The sequence below is a fragment of the Lacerta agilis genome, chromosome 2 (assembly GCF_009819535.1).
Source record: "Lacerta agilis isolate rLacAgi1 chromosome 2, rLacAgi1.pri, whole genome shotgun sequence".
In the NCBI taxonomy this organism is placed as follows: domain Eukaryota; kingdom Metazoa; phylum Chordata; class Lepidosauria; order Squamata; family Lacertidae; genus Lacerta; species Lacerta agilis.
Window position 1 is genome coordinate 107,963,699 of NC_046313.1, and position 20,024 is coordinate 107,983,722.

The 20,024-nt window shown below is 50.3% G+C and overlaps 1 protein-coding gene and 1 non-coding gene across 6 annotated transcripts in view; both read left to right on the forward strand.

Moving 5' to 3' along the window:
- PRRC2A (proline rich coiled-coil 2A) overlaps positions 1-20,024 on the forward strand; it is a 36,258-nt gene that overhangs the window by 6,870 nt on the left and 9,364 nt on the right. For all 5 annotated transcript variants that reach the window (XM_033141669.1, XM_033141664.1, XM_033141667.1 and 2 more), the window contains exons 2-16: positions 8,000-8,168; positions 8,480-8,657; positions 8,769-8,868; positions 10,735-10,807; positions 11,116-11,259; positions 11,710-11,846; positions 11,974-12,053; positions 12,962-13,101; positions 13,222-13,312; positions 13,609-13,837; positions 14,371-14,794; positions 15,576-15,793; positions 16,088-16,451; positions 16,578-16,788; positions 17,202-19,289. In XM_033141669.1, coding sequence (XP_032997560.1) covers positions 8,057-8,168; positions 8,480-8,657; positions 8,769-8,868; positions 10,735-10,807; positions 11,116-11,259; positions 11,710-11,846; positions 11,974-12,053; positions 12,962-13,101; positions 13,222-13,312; positions 13,609-13,837; positions 14,371-14,794; positions 15,576-15,793; positions 16,088-16,451; positions 16,578-16,788; positions 17,202-19,289 — 4,589 coding nt within the window. In that variant the 5' untranslated portion in view covers positions 8,000-8,056. The remainder of the gene's footprint in view (positions 1-7,999; positions 8,169-8,479; positions 8,658-8,768; positions 8,869-10,734; positions 10,808-11,115; positions 11,260-11,709; positions 11,847-11,973; positions 12,054-12,961; positions 13,102-13,221; positions 13,313-13,608; positions 13,838-14,370; positions 14,795-15,575; positions 15,794-16,087; positions 16,452-16,577; positions 16,789-17,201; positions 19,290-20,024) is intronic.
- On the forward strand, positions 15,900-15,964 carry LOC117043064. The gene has a single exon (XR_004426144.1). It is a non-coding gene; the product is annotated as a small nucleolar RNA SNORD52 (small nucleolar RNA).

The window sequence follows — 20,024 nt, forward strand, 5'->3', positions numbered from 1 at the left end:
CCGCTGCTCCTCTGCACCCTACACATCAAAACCCTGACTTGCGTGCTCAGTGAGAGTTGAGGCCACACAGTAAGCCAGCTGGATGTGGAAGACGAAATGCATTTTTATAACCTGGTTTGGCATCATGTGTGGTATATTAAAAGTACCGGTAGTTCATTCTTACAATACAGGGGTACCCTGGTTGTCAAACTTAATCCGTTCTGGGAGTCTGTTCAACTCCCAAAACCATTCGAAAACCAAGGCACGGCTTTCGATTGGCTGCAGGAGCTTCCTGCTCTCAAATCGGAAGCCGCATCGGATGTTCGGCTTCCAAAAAACATTTGCAAACCGGAACACTTACTTCCTGGTTTGCGGCGTTCAGGAGCTGATTTGTTCGGGAGCCAAGCCATTCGAGAACCAAGGTACCACTGTAATTACAAATTCCATTTTATTTTAAATGGAGCTGTCCGCTGCAGTTCAGTAAGAAGCCCAGCATCTCTTTGGTTTTGCCAATTTGGGAGGAGAAGGCATAACACACACACACAAACCCCAAAGCAACCAACATTATAGTAAAACAAATGATTATTCTGAAAATTATGTCTTCCACAGTGTCAAGCAGAAATAATAATAGCTAAGAAAAGGAGGAAGGGGAGACAAAACTCAGATGAACACGACATGAAATTTAACCATTCTCTTTTTCCAAGCTAGCACTATCAGTTTCTGTTGTTTCATATTTGTCATCATATTTCTCATGCAGTTCTAGAAACTGAAGGTTTGCCCAGATTGAAGCAAACTTCTCCCCTTTCACATGTCATTTTATTTCTTGATTTGGTGTGAGTACTTCCAAAAATAGACCAGTTTCTGCTACAGAAGTTGGGTGAATCTGAAGTGGGTAAGAAGCAAGGGAGTTGGATTGTGTCACCATGTTGCAGGAGAGGTGTGCTTGGCAGAATCCCAGACAGCATTCCTCGGTCAAATACCTGCAGTGTTTGAAAATACCTTTCCAACACTTGAGTCCTATGTGCGCTGCTTGCTTTGTAATTGAGGCAAGTGCAGGAGCAGTGCTACCCTCACTTAACATTTCTGCCTTTGGATCATGGATCCAACAGATCCATGTGCAGCAGCGTGAATTGGATGCCAGCAAAGTTACATTTCCCTGTACTTCCTCCCATTCCTAGTTCTTTGGAGCCTAGTCAAGAAGATCCACCAACAAGAGGAAGGCCACAGACAGAGAGGGCATTGAATCCTCCTCCCTTTTCTTGTGACAAAGGGTGTGGCCTCCAAGAGCAGAAATGCATCTTTCTCTTGCATTTGAGAGTTGTAATTGCTTGTCCTCGGTGTACAGGAATTGCACTAGTCTGATACCATACATGGGCTTGCATAAAAGTCTTCTTGTTACGGTTTTAGAAATTGGGGGGGGGGGGCTCAATATATGAACACATAGTCTTTAAGAAAAATTCATCATTCATAAAGCAAATCATTTTCCATTTTTTGAGGAAAAATGGGGTGGGTTTTTTTTTGCTGGTTTTGGGGGAGGGCATTTAGAAGTTTGCAAAACTCTTAATACAGTAAAGCATGTTTCGTGACTCCAGGTTTTGAAGGAGTTAAATGGGCAGCAGTGTGATACTCTGATTAGGGACGTGCAGTTTCCTCTGTGACAATTGCAATTTTGCATCTTTCCAAATGTAACTTCAGAATTGAGCCCCGATTTTGATTGCTAATATTTAACTAGTCATCGGCAAGGCCATCTTAACTTTAGCCAAACCAAAATTCCAAGGTAAAGGGTGGTGTTGAAATGCTGGGTTTTTTAAAAAAAAAGTTAATTTATTCCCAACACAAACTGTATTTTGAGTTAACCGTAGCTTGCATGACTTCACATTTCAAGATGCAAATGCTCCTCTTACGACATTTTAAATCTTTGCCAACCTTTGCAGTGGCGCATTTGTTTTCCTACCTACCTCTTGACACTCAAAACATGCAGTTCTGTGTGTTTGATATAAGCTAAATAAAATCATCCAAGAGTGGCAGGTTGGGGAACAGAAACTCATGTATATAAGCTAATTGCCAAATGGCACCTTAAATCTAGGTTACAGTCACCACAATGGGATGTCTTAAGTGCCTTTTTTGTGTGGGGTTTTTTATTAATTTCATTTCTATGACTGTATTTAAATAACAGATCTCAAAGTGGTTTTGTAACGCATTCAACATCAAACAAAACAATCCAGAATAAAACAAATTCAGGCTTCGAGGAAAATATTTCAGATCCTTCTCTAAGCAACATTTTGCTTTCCCCAGTTGCCTACCTGGCATCCAGAGATCTCCACATGGCCGCAGCTGGACCCAAACTATTTTCTAACACCACTGTAGGGGAGGGATGGAGAGTTCTGTGGCCCAGCCAATGAAATCCTTCCCCCTAAAAACAAACAAACACAGAACTTGATGGGAGACACTGAGAATTTGGCCTGCTCCTATCTGCATTGACTGCCTTAGAGTCTCGTCTGTCCCTCGGTCACACTACAGCAGGGGTCAGCAAATTTTTTCAGCCATGGGCCGGTCCACTGTCCCTCAGACCTTGTTGGGGACTGGACTATATTTTGGGGGGAAATATGAACAGATTCCTATGCCCCACAAATAACCCAGAGATGCATTTTAAACAAAAGGACACATTCTACTCATGTAAAAACACGCTGATTCCCGGACCGTCCACGGGCCACATTTAGAAGGTGATTGGGCCGCATCCGGGCCTTAGTTTGGGGACCCCTGCACTACAGTGTGATGGGGTTGTAAGAGGGGTGGAACATTAGCCATTGTTCTTTCTCTAAATTGGTGACTTCCACTCCGTTTGCATGGTTTACTTGCTGGGATGTTTGAGTTCTTGTGAAAAGCAGTTATTCCTACAATAGTAGCAGGCGCAATATGGCAAGTAGTATAGACGTTGTAGGGGAATTTGGAGTAAAGGACTAGGGGTTGTGTGAGGCAAAAGAGCCCTGCCAAGTGGATGCTTTCAAACTGCCAAGCCATCTAAATAACTTGTTTATGTAGAAGTTGAGAAGTTTTTGATTGTTTTGGCCCCCAAAGTTTCATCCAGCTTGGAACTAGAGATCAGGAAGGAGGAATAAGAACCTTTAAACCCCAGGTACAGAAGCCCATGTGGCATCATGGTGGTTAGGAGTTCATTGATGGGATTCCTGTTACCTACGCCACCCTAGGAAACATTCGCCACAAATTTGGGATTAGCAGAAAGGGAAGCAGAGACTACCTTATACTTGCAGCCGCTGACTGCAGCTGCTTCCATGTTGATTAATTATGCTTTTTCTTATGGGAGTGGTTTTGTTTGCTCTCCCTTTAACAGGCAGTTCAGTTGCAAAGGTAAGCAAAGCCCAGACTAGCAGCCGGTAGTTGCCAGCTAGCTTACGTATTTTCAATTTGATTGAAAAATAAAATTTAAAAAAAATCACACCATCCTGACCTTAAGTGGCCTCAAGGCATTTAATAGCAGGTGCATGTAGCATAGATCTAGAAATCCCAGTTTTAAAGCACTGTTGTTATTTTTTAAAAGGCCAAAGTAGTATCAACCAGTGAAGAGAGATTTTTAAAAATCAAGGAAGTCAACCGGTAATTCCAAAGTCTAGAGGCCACAAATTATTTTCTAAAAAGCCACAATTTATTGGGTCTGGAATGCCATCTTAGGGGCCACTTTCCATAGAGTGAGTGCTTTAAAAAAAAAAAGGCCCTGCTCCTCATATTTGCCAGCCTTACCACCAAAGGCCAGGATTCTAGAGTATCGTAGATGACCTGATCCTACAGAGGGAAACAGGAAATCCACAGGTTCCTAAGGTAAGCTGAACCAAAACCTGCCAGAGCCAAGGTGGGTCAAGGGGGCACCTCCCTTTGGTGTCTTTATAATATTTTGACTAAACTGTACCGGTTATCGCCTTTTGCTCTAATCAATAAAAATCTGACTGACCAATTATCTCTCACCTCTCTTCACAAAATCAGGGCAGCACCTTGTAGCTAAAACGCATACATAAAAACTACAAACGCAACAATACATAATACAGTAAATTGTGCCACTTGGTTGCCAACAATATTTCCATTTGTTTGAACAGCTCAGGGTGAACAGATCTGTCGTGAATATTAACCCACCCACTTTGTGCAACTACGACATCGCTCATATGATGGCATGTCATGCAAAAGGAAGGGCAGTGGGCCAAAAATACATGCAGTTCCAAAGGGCTGCCAGACCACACACTGTTGTAAATGCAGGATTTGCTCCAGTAACTGAAGAATAATGGCTTTGTGGGTTAGAAGTTGCTTACCCCCTCCCCACAGTCAAATCATTTAAATTTAGACATAGTTTCCTAATGGTGTCATTGTGCAGCTTATGAAGAATGTGGGGATCTTTCCCATCAAGGACTTAATGAAGAGCTTGGTCATCTCTGGAGGGGTTACCTTGATTGGATCAGCTATTTGTTCTGTTGTCAGGGTAGACGTTCTGGCCTTGCCAACTATGAAATCTGATTTAAACATTAGAGGCTGAAAGAACATGGCTTCCTGTGGTTTGTTTCAGATGCCTTTCGAAGGAGATGGAGCTGCAGCTTAATGGAACAACTCATCTCAAACCTTGTTAGTTGTAAAGAACTGAAAGGATGCACACACACGCGCCATCCCAGTGTTTGCACTAGCTGCCTCTCCCACTTGCCCTTGCTTCTGTATCTTCCCAAATTCTCCTTCCCCTCAGTCTCCCCAGCCCTCCCTGTCATGCCAAAGGTCCCCTTCCCAGGCCTGGCATCTCCCAATAAATCATCTCAGGGAGCAGGCTGTGATACACTTGCCTGCTGTTAGGCAGAGTAGACAATGAAGGGCTGGAGAACCATAATGACTTGACTCTGGGTTTAGCCACACTTAAATTTCAGGCACGGTCTGCACTTTAAAGCTCTAGGTCTGAGCACTTTGCCGCCAGAGCTTTTCCCTTCAAAAACCTGCTATTTAAATCTCAATCGGAGCAAACTGCAATCCGTTGAAAACCCAAATTGATGTTTGCTCCGATTGAGCATTAAAGAGTGGGTTTTTGTGTGGAATGCTCCGCCTCCCCCCCCCAAAAAAAATCCCTGCGCTCAGACACAGAGTTTTTAAGCACAGACCTGTGCCTGGAAAGAACAAGGAAAAGGGTAAGTGTGGATAAGCCCACTGTAGAAGGCAGCTTCTGTTCTATTCTGCCTTGGTCAGGCCACACCTGGAGTATTGTGTTCAGTTCTGGGTACCACACTTTAAAAAGGATGTTGACATGCTAGAACGGGTGCTGAGGAAGGCAACCAAGATGATCAAGGGTCTGGAAACCTTGTGAGGAACGATTGAGGGAGCTGGGTATGATTAGCCTGGAAGAGAGGAGACTGAGAGAAGATACGGTAGCCATTTTCAAATATCTAAAGGGCTGTCACATGGAGGATGGTACAAGCTTGTGGAGGGTAGGATCCTGCACATCAGCAAGAACTTTCTGACAGTAAAAACTGCTTGTCAGTGGAATGGACTCCCTCAGAAGGTGGCAGACTCCTTCCTTGGAGGTTTTTAATCAGAGGTTGGATAGCTGACTGGCAGGCAGTTGGTCTAACTCACCCTTCTATGATTCCATGTTAAGACTGAATTCAGCTTAGGTAGCAGGCTGGGAAGGTTGTTGCAGGTCACAGTATGTGTACTAGGCCATCTGGATTAACAGTTTGACACTAAATCAGGCAGCATCAGAGGTCCATTACTCCTCCAACTTCCTCCTTGCCCTTTTTCTGTTGCCCTTGCAAAGTGTGTGTTCCACCATAAGAGTTGTTGTTGTAGGACTGGTTTTATTGCTGCCTTCTTCCCGGTGAAAGTGGAAGCCTTTCAGTGTCCCGGACAAGCTCCTGTCCTTGCTTGCCCCCAACCATGCGCCCGTCGTTGAGATCTTGCATGCAGTTCATTTGTCGGTTCCTCTCAACTTCACTCCGAAGAGCAAACTAAGGGCATGTTCCTAAAAGGAGGAGCCACCAGCAACTGAAAACTACTGGTGTTGTATTGCTTAAAATGAATTGTTACCATTTGGGGGATGTGGGAAAATAAGTTTTTAAAGTACAGCACTGTGTATTATTTTATTTTTTTAAAGATTCAAGTTTGCCGCTCAACCCCCCCCCCCCTGAAAATGGCATTTTGTTAAATTTTAGGCTTTGGTGTTTTTTTTAAACTCAGTACATGGCCCTCTTAACAAAAGCAGTGAATCAAAGCCTGTTTTTCCATTAAGTAAGATAGGAAGAGCCCTAGTCCAGCATCCTGTTTGCTTCAGTGAACAACCAGGTGTGTTTAGGAAGCCCACAAGCTGAACATAAGGGCATTGAGACAGCATAGGGAAAATATTTCACTTCTGAGGCAGCATTACAAATATTCTATGTAGGCTAAAGTGAGATAGGATGGAATCACTGTTCTCTCTCCTTATCCCTGTTTAGAGTCATAAGCTACATAAATTCCATGCTTGGAACCTGCCTTGTGATGCTGAACCTTTGGGAAGGTGTGTGACACGCTTAACAATGCTGTAACATGCAGCTCTGTCTCTTTAGTTCCTCTGCTTAGCTGTGTAGGAGCTTCAAGGGGAAAAGTAAGAGTCCTGTTAAATAATCATGGGTGTGTATGTGTTGGGTGGCAAGGGACTCATTTAATCCTAAACAATCCCTGACAGATGTTGCTAATCCTATTTATGGATGGGGTTGGCTGTTCGGATGACCAAAATATATTTGTCCAGGTGAACTGTAATGGAAAGAGACTTGGGTCAATTGCAAATATATATATATATATATTTTAAATTAGAAGTTAACAGTTATGAAACATTCTGTGATTAGTTTGTCGCCAGCAATGTTACGCAAATATGTGTCGTCTGTATTCAAGAGGTTGAATAGTACTTGGCTTTTTAATTGGAACCCAAGGGGATAGATAGCTCAGTGAATTTAAACAAAGTCCATAGCAACAGTTCCTTTAGCTTTTAAATGTGATTGTGATTTTGAGAAGGGAGCAAGCTGTTCTTAAATAAGCTTTGAAGGTCCTGCTCATTGGCCTGCCTCCCAGGTGACTTAGGCTAGCAGGTGCTAGAGAGAGGAGGGCCTTCTCAGTGGTGGCTCCTACCTTGTAAGAATTCCCTCCCAAGAGACAGACGTCTGAAAATGTATCTCTTCTCTGGTTTTTAACCCAAAGGTGGTATTGTATATGCTGCTGGTGGTTTTTCATTGACTTTATCTTAGGTTTGCTGGGCTTAGTTACGTTTTAAATTACATTTTTCTGTAGCTGAGTATTTTGAACTGGTTGTTTTAACATGATATGTGGAGGGCAGGGCTTTGGCTTTTAAAAATACCCTTTTAAATGGGGTAGTATATTGTTGTATGTTGTCTTCGGGAGACTGTAGACTTGAAAGGCAGTTTTGAAATACCTGAAAATAAGTAAATGGGGTGGGGTTGCCTGAGCTCCTGTAAAACTGGGGGACATGGAACCCCATCCTGTGTTTGCTGTCAGGTGTTGCAGTTGAAAGTGTGGGGTGTTGCCTACCTGAAAACATTCCTGGCTTCATGGAATGTTTGACCCAGGGAAGTATTTATTTACAGTACTTCTACTCTCCTTTTCATCTGGGAAAGGTCCCCAGGTGGCTCACAATGATCACTAGTAAATCTGTGCTTTTAGGCTAGCAATCTAAAAGATACAGTGCAAAAGAGATCAGAAGGGAGAGGGGGTTCATGGGGTGGTCACCCCGCCCAGTTGCTCTTCTCTGTCCAGCCTGGATGCTCCTCTTTGTGACCATAGGAGATGTCTCTATTCCACTTGAATGGGCTGCTCTGAAATAGAAGTACCTCTCTCCATGCTTGCTCTGGATAATGTGTAGGGTCTGTACAGGAAAGAGCTTGTCACTTGGCTATTAAAAGAAGTGGCTGTCGATCGATGGGGAAGGATGGAGTTGGGACTATTGAGCTTTCGTCCTCTTAATTCCCCCCCCCAAAAAACCTCTTCCCAACAGTGGCACGTTTCGCAGGGAGCCAGGAGGAACCATCGTACTCAATGACCTTACAGCGCAATGTCAGATCGTTTGGGGCAAACAGCAAAGGGGAAGGATGGAAAAAAGTATTCGTCACTCAACCTGTTTGATACATACAAGGGCAAATCCTTAGAAACACAGAAACCCACAGGTAGAATGACCTCTGTGTTTGGGGGGAGGGCAAGTATTTTCTTCTGAGCACTATTCTCAAAGGAGGAGGCGGTTGCCATGATGAACGTGCTTAGTCTCTGATGCCCCCTTGATGGCACTCGCAGCGCCCTGAGCAGCTGCTCCCTCCTTGAGTTCATCTGAAACTACCAATTTGGGACTTGGCAAGAAAGCTCTTGGTAGTTACAGCAGTTCATGGGAGGGGTGGGGTCAGTAAGGGAAGGTGGGAGAGGGCGGAGCTTTCAAGAGGGTCCCAAGGACTGTGCCTAACCCCACCTCCTCCTTCCCCTACAGTTACTCCCCGCCATGGCTTGCAGAGTCTCGGTAAAGTTGCCATTGCCCGGCGCATGCCACCCCCTGCAAACCTGCCAAGCTTAAAAGCGGAGAACAAAGGCAATGACCCCAATGTCTCACTAGTGCCGAAAGACGGGACAGGATGGGCAAGCAAGCAGGAACAGCCAGACCCAAAGAGGTAAGAGGGAGCCAGAGGGGCACAGACACTGCTCTTCTGGGTGGTGGGGAGGAAGGCACATTCTCCACCAACCTTTCCTTCAACGGGCGTCTTTCTTCCTTTCGTCTCCAGTACCGATGCCTCGACAGCTCAGCCGCCGGAATCGCAGTCGCCGCCGGCTTCACAGACGTCTGCCTCAAACCCACCGAAACGACCCCCAACAGCCCCCGAGGTAAATCCAGGGCAGGAACTGGGGTGCTGCAGGCTCCCAATCAGAAGCTCTCCTCTTCTGGGGAGTTGTGTGTATCAGCTTCCAGCCTAACAGATCCTAATGCTTTTTCTGCAAAGAGCCAAGGTTTCCTAGCTCCAGTCCCTTCTCCCCTCTGTTTAGCCCCAGCAGAAGCACCATTTCTCTCCCTATTTAATCGCCATTCGATCCATGCATGGGTGCAATCCTTCATCTACCAGGAGGCAGGAGCTTAGCAGAAGAAGAACTCTTTCAGGACTGGCTAAGAAGCACCTCCCACCTTTACTCTTAGAGGCAGCCTTTCTCCTGCTTCCAGAGCAAACAGTTGCAGGTTCTGGCATGGATGCGCTATAGTTCCTAACTGACTGTCCAGATTTTGAATAGTTGTTTTTTTTCTGGCATCAAAGCTTTTGCAGAAAGTTGGGCTTTATTGTTGCTGACTCTGTGACTGTTTCGGACATTGTGTTGTTAAACTATGGCTTAGCATTACATGCCCAAGCCTCTGGCTCACGTGCTTCTTTCTTCTCCTCCAACATGGCTGTCATGAGATTGGAAGCCTGCAGTTGAGTGTTCAAGCTTAGTGAAGCGTAGCGTTAGTCACAGTTTTGGGTGCAGATCTAACATTACCCATGCCTTATGACAGGGGTGGCCAACTCCCAAGAGACTGTGATCTACTTACAGAATTAAAAACTGGCAGTGATCTACCCCCTTTGGGGGGGGTTCAGGTCGAAGTTGTTGAGCTTTTTGGGGGAGGAGGAAAACACCGTTTTTTAGGCATTCAGGTCAAATTTGTTGTTGAGCTTTTTTTAGGGAGAAGGAAATCCCTGGGTTTTTTTGGGTGCAGGGCAAAAAATTGAGTTTTTTTTAGGGGAACCAAAGTTGTTGAGCTTCTTTGAGGGAACCAGTGATCTACCACAGACGTCCAGTGATCTACCGGTAGATCACGATCTACCTGTTGGACGTGCCTGCCTTATGAAAACAAGCTAGAATCATAAGACTGTTTGAAGTTGCCTTGTTTCCCTAAAACATTGCTAATACTAATCACAGTTTGTCTGAGTTTGGGCATAGTGAGTAACCGTATGTAACAAAAGCTTCTAGCCTCAGTTGTGGGCACAAAAGAAGAGGAGAAGGTTGCTCATGAGTCCAAGGCCTGCTCATTAATCCAGGGGTTGGGAAACACTGCTGCTTTCCCTGGTTACTGTCTGCCTAGTCCTCCTTTCTCTTGGGGAGAGTGAGACCAGGCACATTTGCAAGTCAGCTTAGAGGCCCAGCCACTGAGTGTGGCAGCTGAGACATGGCTTGGCCTCGGGGCTTGTGCATGTGCGTGCCTGCCAGACTCTTCTCTCCTTGTAGTGTGGCTGCATCACTGCAGGCCAGATGAAACCAGACTTCCGTTGAGGAGTCAGAGCAGACAGGACTGATCCAGCCCAGAGGCCTCCCCAACCCTGCTTTAAACCATAGTCTAGCACTATATCAAAACAAAACCCATGTTAACAACTGCACAGCAAGGGGCAGAGCTGCCCCATAACTCCCTAGCCAACCTTGCTACCTTCTAGAACAGGAGAAGTCAGTGTGCCCCCAGATGCTGTTTGGCTCCAGCTCCCATCAGTCCTAACCATCATTGTAAATGGTTCAGGATGATAGACATTCTGGAGGGCACTGTGTTGGCTGCCCCTATTCTAAAGGCATTTGAGCCATGCTTGGGTTGATTGAACCGTGAGATTTGTGGGTTTTTTCTTAATGAATCAACGTGAACCTTTAGATTGTGTCAGTTTTGGAGATTGCTTGACAAAAGGAAGCTGGCAGGAAGGTCAAGTCAGTTTTGACTTCCCACCCCTCTTCTTGTTCCAGAATCCCCCTACAGTAGCAAGCGGGGCAAAGTCCTGGGCACAGGCCAGCGTTACCCATGGAGCGCAAGGAGATGGTAAGCTTGTCTGCCAACTAATTTTGTGTGAAGCTAGGACCTCAGACCTGTGGAGAGATGAGACTCAGTATGTTTCAGCTCCCACCACCATTTATTTTATTACTAAAAAAATCATAATAGCATCTATATTTTTTGCTGCCCCTCCTAAAACATTGTATTTCCCTGGAGAAGGGTATTCCAGAGATATGGGGCCACCAACAAAAAGGCTCAACCCCTGGTGCTCAACACTCTGGTGTGCTGCCATAGCCCCAGATGTGTTAGAGACCCTTGTAAAGGACACACCTGGGCTTTCTTTCTCTGATGTCAAGGTGGAAAGGGATCAAGCCTACTGTCGCGATTCTCTCGCGAGGAATTTCCGACCCTGCAGGCGGCTGGCGACCAGGACAAAGCTGGCAAAGAAAAGGACACTACCGATGCGTCGTATGGGCCCGGACCAAACCTCCGCCCCCAGAGTGAGTGGTTTTGCTCAAGTGCCTGTTGCTTCTGGGCCCCAGAGCAAGCTGGGGGGGGGGGGAGAATTGCCATTATCAACCATTGCCAGAAGATTTTCTCCTCCATCACTTGGGGACATCTAATGAAGCTGATGGGGGGGGGCAGACAAAACAAAGCCCCTCTTCACGTATCACATAGTTAAAAATGGGTGGGGGTCAAGGCTAGTAGCCACGATGGCCACATGGAGGTAGACTTCTCTGTTGGAGACCATCTGCATCTGAATGCCAGTTGCTGAGAATTGTTCGTTGGGGGGGGGGTCGCACCTGGGTTCTGCTTTCAGGATATCCATGGGCATTATATTATCTGGTTGGCCTATGTAAGAGCAGGATGCTGGATCAGATGGGCCACTGGCCTGATCCAGCAAGACACATCTTACATTCTTAACTCCTCTTCCGCCCAATCTCTTGCAGACGCTACCAGTTGGCGGGATGGAGGTGGGCGGGGCACTGACGGGGAGCTGGTGCCCGAGGACGGACGGGCTGGGGTTGGCCTGCAGCCCAACGTCCCGCCTCAGTTCCCTCCCTACCGGGGGATGATGCCGCCATTTGTAAGTATATTGCAGAAGAGGAGGTGCCAAGTGACTTTGGCCATCTGCTTCCTTGTTTGAGGGCAGGGGAAAATGAAGAGAGAGAGGAAATCCTCCAGTAACCGATTTCTCCCCTACCCCATCTCAGATGTATCCCCCGTACCTCCCGTTCCCACCTCCATATGGGCCGCAGGGACCTTACCGCTACCCCACACCCGAGGCGCAGAGGTAAGGTTTTTTTAAAAAAAATTTAAAAAATGTGATAATGGCAAGTGATCTTTGTGGCAGAAGGGGAAAGTATGTAGAGGAACAGGAGCAAGTGAGGGGAACTGCAGGTGATTGCAGTTAACTGCGTAACTGGAGCCAGGTGTTTTGGGTTCCTTGTACAGTCACACCTTGAAAGTCAAACAGAATCCGTTCCGGAAGTCCGTTGGACTTCCAAAACATTCGGAAACCAAAATGTGGCTTCTGATTGGCTGCGGAAGCCCCACCAGATGTTCAGCTTCCAAAAATAGTTTGCAGACCGGAACACTCACTTCCAGATTTGCAGCGTTCGGGAGCCGAAACGTTCAAGAACTAGGCTTGTAATTGAACAGGCGGACAACGAAGGGAAGGTGTGTGGTTGGAGTCCCTTTAGGCCCAGCAGATCAATCAGAAACGGGAGGGAGCAGGAAGTGGCACCTGTGAAATAGTGGAGGATATAGAGGGGCAACCTTCCCTTATCTGCTCCTACCATGCTCCCACAAGGAAGAGAATTCCTCTGTAGGCTTCCTGTTGCACCATCAGAAGCTGACACTGAATCAGTAGAATGCAAGACTGTCTCCTGATTTCTCTGCAGCGTGGGATACAAATATGGCCTAGATGCCGGTGCACCACAATACCCAGATACGGCAGACACTTCTTCATAGTACTTGATCCTTTGGACCCCTTAGTACAGGGGAAGGGAATCTGTAGCTCTCCAGCATTTCCTGGCATGGCTGATGTTGAGGAATGATGGGTGTTTTGGTCCTTCAGCACCAGGAGTGCTACACTGCACTGCTCTGCTGGGGTTAGAGCAACACTATTATTTAGATCAGCAGCAAGGAAAGTCAGAGGTGTGACATTTCTGTTGATCTCCGTCATCCTGTCATCTCCAGGTTCCAGCGGCTTCCAGGACCCCGCCCTTCGCAGCCTGCCACACGCGTGTCAGAGCCTGTGAGCCGGCCCCCCGTCCTCAAGCAGGATGACCTGAAAGAATTTGATGAGCTGGACCAGGAGAATGATGAAGGCTGGGCAGGTAATGGAAGAGCCCTAACCACAGAGCTTGACCTCTGCGACCCACAGGTGCCGGGACTCTTGAAAGGGTTTCTTGTTATTGGATCTGTCAATCGAAAGACATCCTATCTGTCTCCCACAGGAGCCCATGAAGAAGTAGACTATACTGAGAAGCTGAAATTCAGCGATGAAGAGGATGGGAAAGAGTCTGATGAAGAAACCACTGAGAACCGGTAAGATTAGGCAGAGGTATGGCCAATAACCGAGTCTGTCCCACGCAGCTGGCCCAAAGCATGTTGATTTTGTGAGACGGGTGACCCCCCCCCCGGGTGCCTGTTGCTGAGCTGCAGCCTTGAGCCACATGGGATCATCTTACAGAAAAGTCATTCTTGCCCGGCTGCAGCTACATCACAAGAACACCTGCGCAATATGCTCTCTCCTTGCCCCCTGCCGCCCACCAGCTCCGAGCAGAGGGTACAGGATCTAAATGGCCCCATTTGACACCTCTCTCTTCACCTCTGTCCTCAAGCAATGATGAGGCTTCCGGCCCAGAAAGCCAGTCGTCAGGCACAGACAGCAAGAAGGCTGGAACTCCAAAAGAGGATCAACCCCTCGTCAAAGCAGCCTGGGCTGAAAACGCACGTCCCCCAGAAGGTGGCAAAGAACCGCCGCCACCTGCTGCTGCAGTCCGGGCACCGCCGCCTCCGCCGCCACCACCCCCCAACCGGGGCAACTGGGGGCAACCCAATGACTTCCCGGTGAGTCTGTGCAGGCTGCAAATCTTGCTTGACAACGCCTGTGGTTGACAGCTGCTTTCAGGTGGGCCAAAGTGTGGAGAACCCAGGTCCAAGTCTCCTCATTCATTAGATTGCATTAGGTTTCCAGGTAAACCAGTGAAACGAATGTCCTTGTAAAAATAGAAAACTTCCTTAGCCGGAACAACACACGTTGGCATCGTTATTTTGATTTATGCTCTGCTTTTTGACTAAAATAAAATAGGCATTTGGGTAGCACTTGGCATTAGCCCACTCTATCTCAGCTTTAACTAGAACTTCCACGCTGAGCTACTGAAGGGGTGAAGCAGTGAGGGAACAGAGCAGCTTCCATGCGGATGTTTCGATACTTGAATTTTGGCCTTTGGGCTTCTTAGTGAGGGAACACGGGTGTGAGCAGGGACAAACTCTGCTCTCCTCGAGGGTCTTTGGTAGTTCAGCTTCCAGCTCAGGTTTCCTTTCAGCGGAACAGCTTTGAGCAACGAGGGCTTCTCTCTCTCTCTCTCTTTGCCATCAAGGACCGCTCAATACGGCCGCCCCCCCCAGAAGACGAGGATGAAGCTTGGCGCCAGCGGCGGAAGCAGTCCTCCTCGGAGATCTCTGCCGCGGTGGAGCGGGCCAGACGCCGGCGGGAAGAGGAGGAGCGGCGCATGCAAGAGGAGCGGCGGGCGGCTTGCGCCGAGAAGCTCAAGCGCCTGGATGAGAAGTTTGGAGCTCCAGACAAGCGCTTGAAGCCTGAGCCTCCCAAGGAGCCACCGCCTCCTGTCATTGTGGCTGCTCCTCCCCCTCCCCCTCCAGCTCCCACCCCTGTGCCCCCCAACCCACCTGCCCCAGTTGCCCCTGAGGAGAAGAGAGAGAAAGAGGAGCCCGTGCTAGCCAGCAAACCTCACAGTGCTGTTGCGAGCAGCAGCGGCAGGAGCAGCTTGGACTCCTCCGGCACTGGTAAACTTGGCTTTTATTTTCGGTGTTCTTATATAGAGATATTCTAAGGTAGACAGCAACCAAAGTGGAAAATCATCTGATTGAAAAGTACAATAAAACGACAAGAAATGACGGGGGAAAGCCCGAAGCATGCAATAAAAGGAAAACAGGAAGGCAGTAGGCAACTTGGCCTGATCTGCCTGCAGACGTGCCACATTGTGTTTCTCGTGGCCAAATGATTCTTGGCCGATGGTACAAATCTCCCATTTTACTTATTTATTGAATTTCTACGTTGCCCTCCCCTCCCAAAGGAGTGCAGTGCTGTGTGTTGTAGTGGCCGTTACACACATGACAAGCTGTCCGGTGATGTTGCTGTCATTTGAGTCATAGGGACATAGGAAGCTGTGTCGTCTTCCTCCTGAGTTCTTACCATTGGGTCCACCTAGTTCAGTACTGTATTGGCAGCGGCTCTCCCGAGATTTCAGCTGGGGGTGAGTCTGGGATAAGCTAGGTGACCCAAAGGTAACAAGGTCCGTGGAGCATGCTGTCTTGCCTGCTGATTTGGTGGGTGTGCATACAGGGCTTAGGGGATCTGTGGCCCCCTCATGCAATGCTACACTCTGCACTGCCATCATCCCTGACCATAGGGCAGGCCAGAAATTGGGAGTCCCAGCTTCCCTATGGAGGGCTGCAGGCTCCCCACCCCGGGCTCCAGAGATCAGCAAGGTTGAATCCAAAGTCCACCTGCTGCCTCACAAAGCCCGCCTTTCTTCTGTGTGTGTCTTGCGCATGTCTATTACAGCTGAACCCGCTGTGGCTCCGCCTCCCAAGGAAGTCCCCGAAGTGCGGGAAGAGCCACCCACCTTGCCTGCTCCTGCTCTCCCAGCTGCTCCTGCCCCAGCCAAGGTGGAGCCCAAAGCCGAGACGGTCCTTCAGGCACGCCAGCCGCCTCCGGCTCAGACCCTCAGCTATTCCAAGTATCAGAAGTCATTGCCTCCACGATTCCAGCGACAGCAGCAGGTACAGGGGATGGAGGCAGGCGCCTGGGCTGGGCACTTGCTCCTAACAGGGGAAGAGTCCGTTGGGGTGGGGCCGTGATAAGGAAGCAACTTGGCTGAGGTTCCGTTGCAGTGATGAGTCTTTAGACTAGAGTCTCTGACACCCCCTGATGTCCTCGCAGCTACCTGAGCAACTCATAACTTCTCCGTCTAGCAACACACGCATCGCAGGAAGTGGGGGGGTTTCTCATTAGGGTGCTGTTGAGGTCACTGAAAGAGCCCTCTCTCCTCTTTGCCCCCCCAACCCCCTTTTCAGGAGCAGTTACTGAAGCAGCAGCAGCAATGGCAGCAGCAACAGCAGCAACAACACAGCCAAGTCCAGCCCCCAATGGCTTCCTCTTCCCAGCAGCAGGCAACAGGGGCTCCTCTGGCTGCCATGGGCCCCTCAGGCAACGTCCATGCTCAGCCTGGGCCAGCAGGGCAGCAGCAACCCCCAGCCCCGCCTCCAGCACAGCAGGCCCCGCCCAAAGGCATGTACCCCGGCTCCATTGGAAGGCCGCCCCCAATGCCGCAGATGAACTTTGATCCTCGCTGGATGATGATTCCGCCTTACATGGACCCACGTGTGATGCAAGGGCGGCCCCCCATAGACTTCTACCCCCCTGGGGTCCATCCTTCCGGTAAGTAGAGCTGAAGAAAAGAAGTCCAGGCTCGTCAAAGTGCAGTTGAGCAGGCAGCCTTTTAGAAGACTGATGAGCCAGTAGGCCTGACTCACAACGGGTTTGTGTCTTCTGTTCATCCCTCAGGTCTCTTGCCCCGTGAGCGATCAGACAGCGGGGGCTCCAGTTCAGAGCAGTTTGAACGCCATCCTCCGATCCTCCGAGAGCGTGGCACTCCACCGGTTGATCCCAAGCTGGCCTGGGCTGGAGATGTCTTCACCAATGCCCCTTCCGGTGCAGACTCGAGGTCTCAAACGGCATCCCTTCGGCAGCAGGAAGAGGAAGAGAAGGGCTTACGGTGAGCAAACGTCTGGAGGGAGTCTGTTGGGTTGGCCGGGAGCAAGATCTCGCAGCGGCGGGAGGCTGAGGTTTTCCCATGCTTGTTTTGAAGGTCTTATTTTTGTTACTGGAACCACGTGTTGAGGGCCTTACAGTTTCTTGACTACAGGAATGACAGTGGGATGGGACCATGGTCTTGTGCGTAGCTGTCAACCCTCCCTGCTGTTTCCCAATGCTATAATAAGGGAATTACCGGCAAAAAAGGGGGAAAGGCTGACAGCTATGGTCTTGTGTCCTATCCTAAGAGGCTAGCGGTTGAGGCTCTCCTGCCACTTGTGGCAGTTTGGAGTGACAGCTGACACTGCTTGGGGTCGTCAGCGGATGACCCCAGAATAGAGGATCTTTCAATCATCCTTTCTCTCCTTCCTTTAGGAGCGAGACCCCTCCGGTTCGCCTGCGTGAGGCCATCACTCCCCAGCCCTACATGGGGAACTACCAGGGTTTCTCTGAAAATGGCAACCCTGCCTCAATGCACCGCTTCCCAGTGGATGAGCCACCGCGAGCAGGTCCCCCTTGGCAGGCCCCCATGGCTCTGACGGCACCCACGGAGGTGAGCAGAAACGGGCGCCCTGAACCGCCAGTCCAGCTGCCCCGCAAGAGCGAGGAGGAGCCCCAACTGCTGCATCGTGACCCCCCAGAAGAGATCAAGACGGTTGAGTCTCCCATCATTCGACCAGTGGTGGCTAAGAAGCCTCCCTCGGAACAGCCCAAGGAGGAGCCTCTGGTCAAAGAGGAGGTCCTGCGGCGGATGGAGAAGCCGCCACGGCAGCAGCATGAATTCCACAAGCAGCCGCGGCGCGAGTCCAAGACGGAGACGCGCTGGGGGCCCCGTCCTGGCAGCAGCCGGAGGATTGAGGAGATTTCCGGGGACAAGGCCCCACGGCGAGCCGGGCCCATCAAGAAGCCGCCGCCGCTGCCCCCTAAGGAGGCAAAAGACGAAAGCGAGGAGATGCGTTCTGCTGGGAAGGCTAAAGAGGGGGCCGAGGCAGCGGGCAGCAAACCCGAGCTCCCTAAAGAGTCTCCGAAGCCGGGCAAGGAGAACAAGGCCAAGCCGGTGGTGAACGGCGGAACAGTGATGCCACCCAAAGAGCAGCAGCACGGCACACTGTCGCCGAGTCGGCGGCGCCGGGAGCCCCCATACGAGCGTGGCGGCTACACCGGCCGGGGGCGGGCCAGGGGCCGAGGAGAGTACTTTGCCCGAGGGCGAGGTTTCCGGGGCGCCTATAGCGGGCGCGGGAGAGGGGGGCGCGGGAGAAGCCGGGAGTTCCGCAGCTACCGCGAACCCTTCTACCGGCTGGATGACGGCGTGGGCAAAGCAGCCGGGCCTGGCTCCACCTTCCGCCCACGCAACGCCAGCGAGACCCGCAGCGAAGGCTCGGAGTACGAAGAGATACCCAAACGGCGGCGTCAGCGGGGCTCCGAGACGGGCAGTGAGACACACGAGAGTGCCAGTGACGTGGCCCACTCGGATAAGGAGGTGACCAAGGAGCCAGCCCCCAGCCATCGCAGTCGGGGCCCTCCTGTGACTTCTGCCATGGCCCCCTCCTCACAGCACCCTGGCTTGCCTCGCTTTGCCGACAAACTGCCTCCGCGCCTCTCAGACCCTGGCACCCGTGGCGGGCGTGTTTTCACCCCTCGTGGCGTTCCCTCACGCCGGGGCCGAGGCGGTGGCCGTGCACCCCCTGGGGGTTGGAGCCCTCCTTCCAAGCCCCAGCCCAATAAGAAGCCCGAGAAGCAGCAAGAGGCAGTTCTGGAGCCATCGGGCAAAGAGAAGGCGCCGTCAGGCCCTCCAGCAATGGCCCCAGAAGAATCCGGCGGTTTCCAGCCCCCCATAAAGCAGCAGCCACCTCCGCCACCTCTTGGCCCTGGCTCGGACCGTGGCTTTGACCGGCCACCCCGGCGCCGGCGCCACGGGCGTTCGCAGCAGCAGGACAAGCCGCCCCGGTTCCGGAGGCTGAAGCAGGAGCGCGAGAACGCAGCCCGACTCAACGGCGAGCAGAGGGCCGGCCAACCGTTCTCCCCAGCGCCTGCCGCCCCGCTCCCCGAGGAATCGGTTGCCCGGCGCGTGGCTGGCACAAAATCTCCCGACTTGTCCAACCAGAACTCGGACCAGGCGAATGAGGAGTGGGAGACTGCTTCAGAGAGCAGCGACTTCACGGAGCGCCGGGGCGGCGGGGAGAAGGAACCGGCGCCTGGCGGGCCTCCCCCCACAGCCTTCCTCAAAGGTGGCTGCTCTGGGCCGCCTTCGGTGGGCGGGCGGCCCTCCAACAATGAGCTCAGCTTAGCCCAGAGGAAGGAGATGTCCAAGCGTAGCTTCTCCAGCCAGAGGCCTGGCATGGATCGGCAGAACCGACGATCCAACCCCGGCCCAGGGGGAGGAGGCAAGGCCGGCCGCGGAGGGAGTGGTGGCGGGCGCAGCGGAGGGGACAAGAGGAGCTGGCCCTCTCCCAAGAATCGCAGGCAAGTACTCGGAGGAGAAAGCCCGTAAGATGGAGGGGGGCAGGGGATTGGTAGACAAAACTGGAATGGCAGAGAGGTAAAGAGAATTAAGATAGAAAAGGAAATGGCCACATCTGAGATGTGGGGGGGGGGGAATGTACTATATGTCGTTATCAGCGTATTCAAATTTAGGCTAATGTCAGCATCATATAGCCACTTCTTACCTTTGAACAACGCAGGTGGCATTTGGCAAAGTGCTATGAGAAGTATTATTTCACCCAGCAAAGTCCACCTGTGCAATGTGACTTTCCTGTGCCTCACTTTCCTGTTCCTCCAAACCTCCAGAGCAGATCTAGGGGTTGGGGAGTCCCGACACGTGAGTGGGCATCGTTCTGTGCATGCAAAAACTTGTGTGAATTCTGTCCCTTGTTTCCCTTCTCCGGTAGTATTCTTTTAAAGCATATTTGTGGAACGTTATGCCCCACTGACATTTGGCCACAAAAGTTAATGAATCTTCGGCCCCTTAGTGTGCACATTACATGCCCAGGAGTAAAAAAACAGAGGAAGGAATCTGTAGATTAACCATAGGAAGTTGGGAACAGACAGAACACAGGGCAATCCTACTTAAATTACAGTTACAGGTAGTTAGCCGTGTTGGTCTGCCATATTCAAAACAAAATAAAATAAAAAATTCTTTCCAGTAGCACCTTAGAGACCAACTAAGTTTGTTCTTGGTATGAGCTTTCGTGTGCCTGC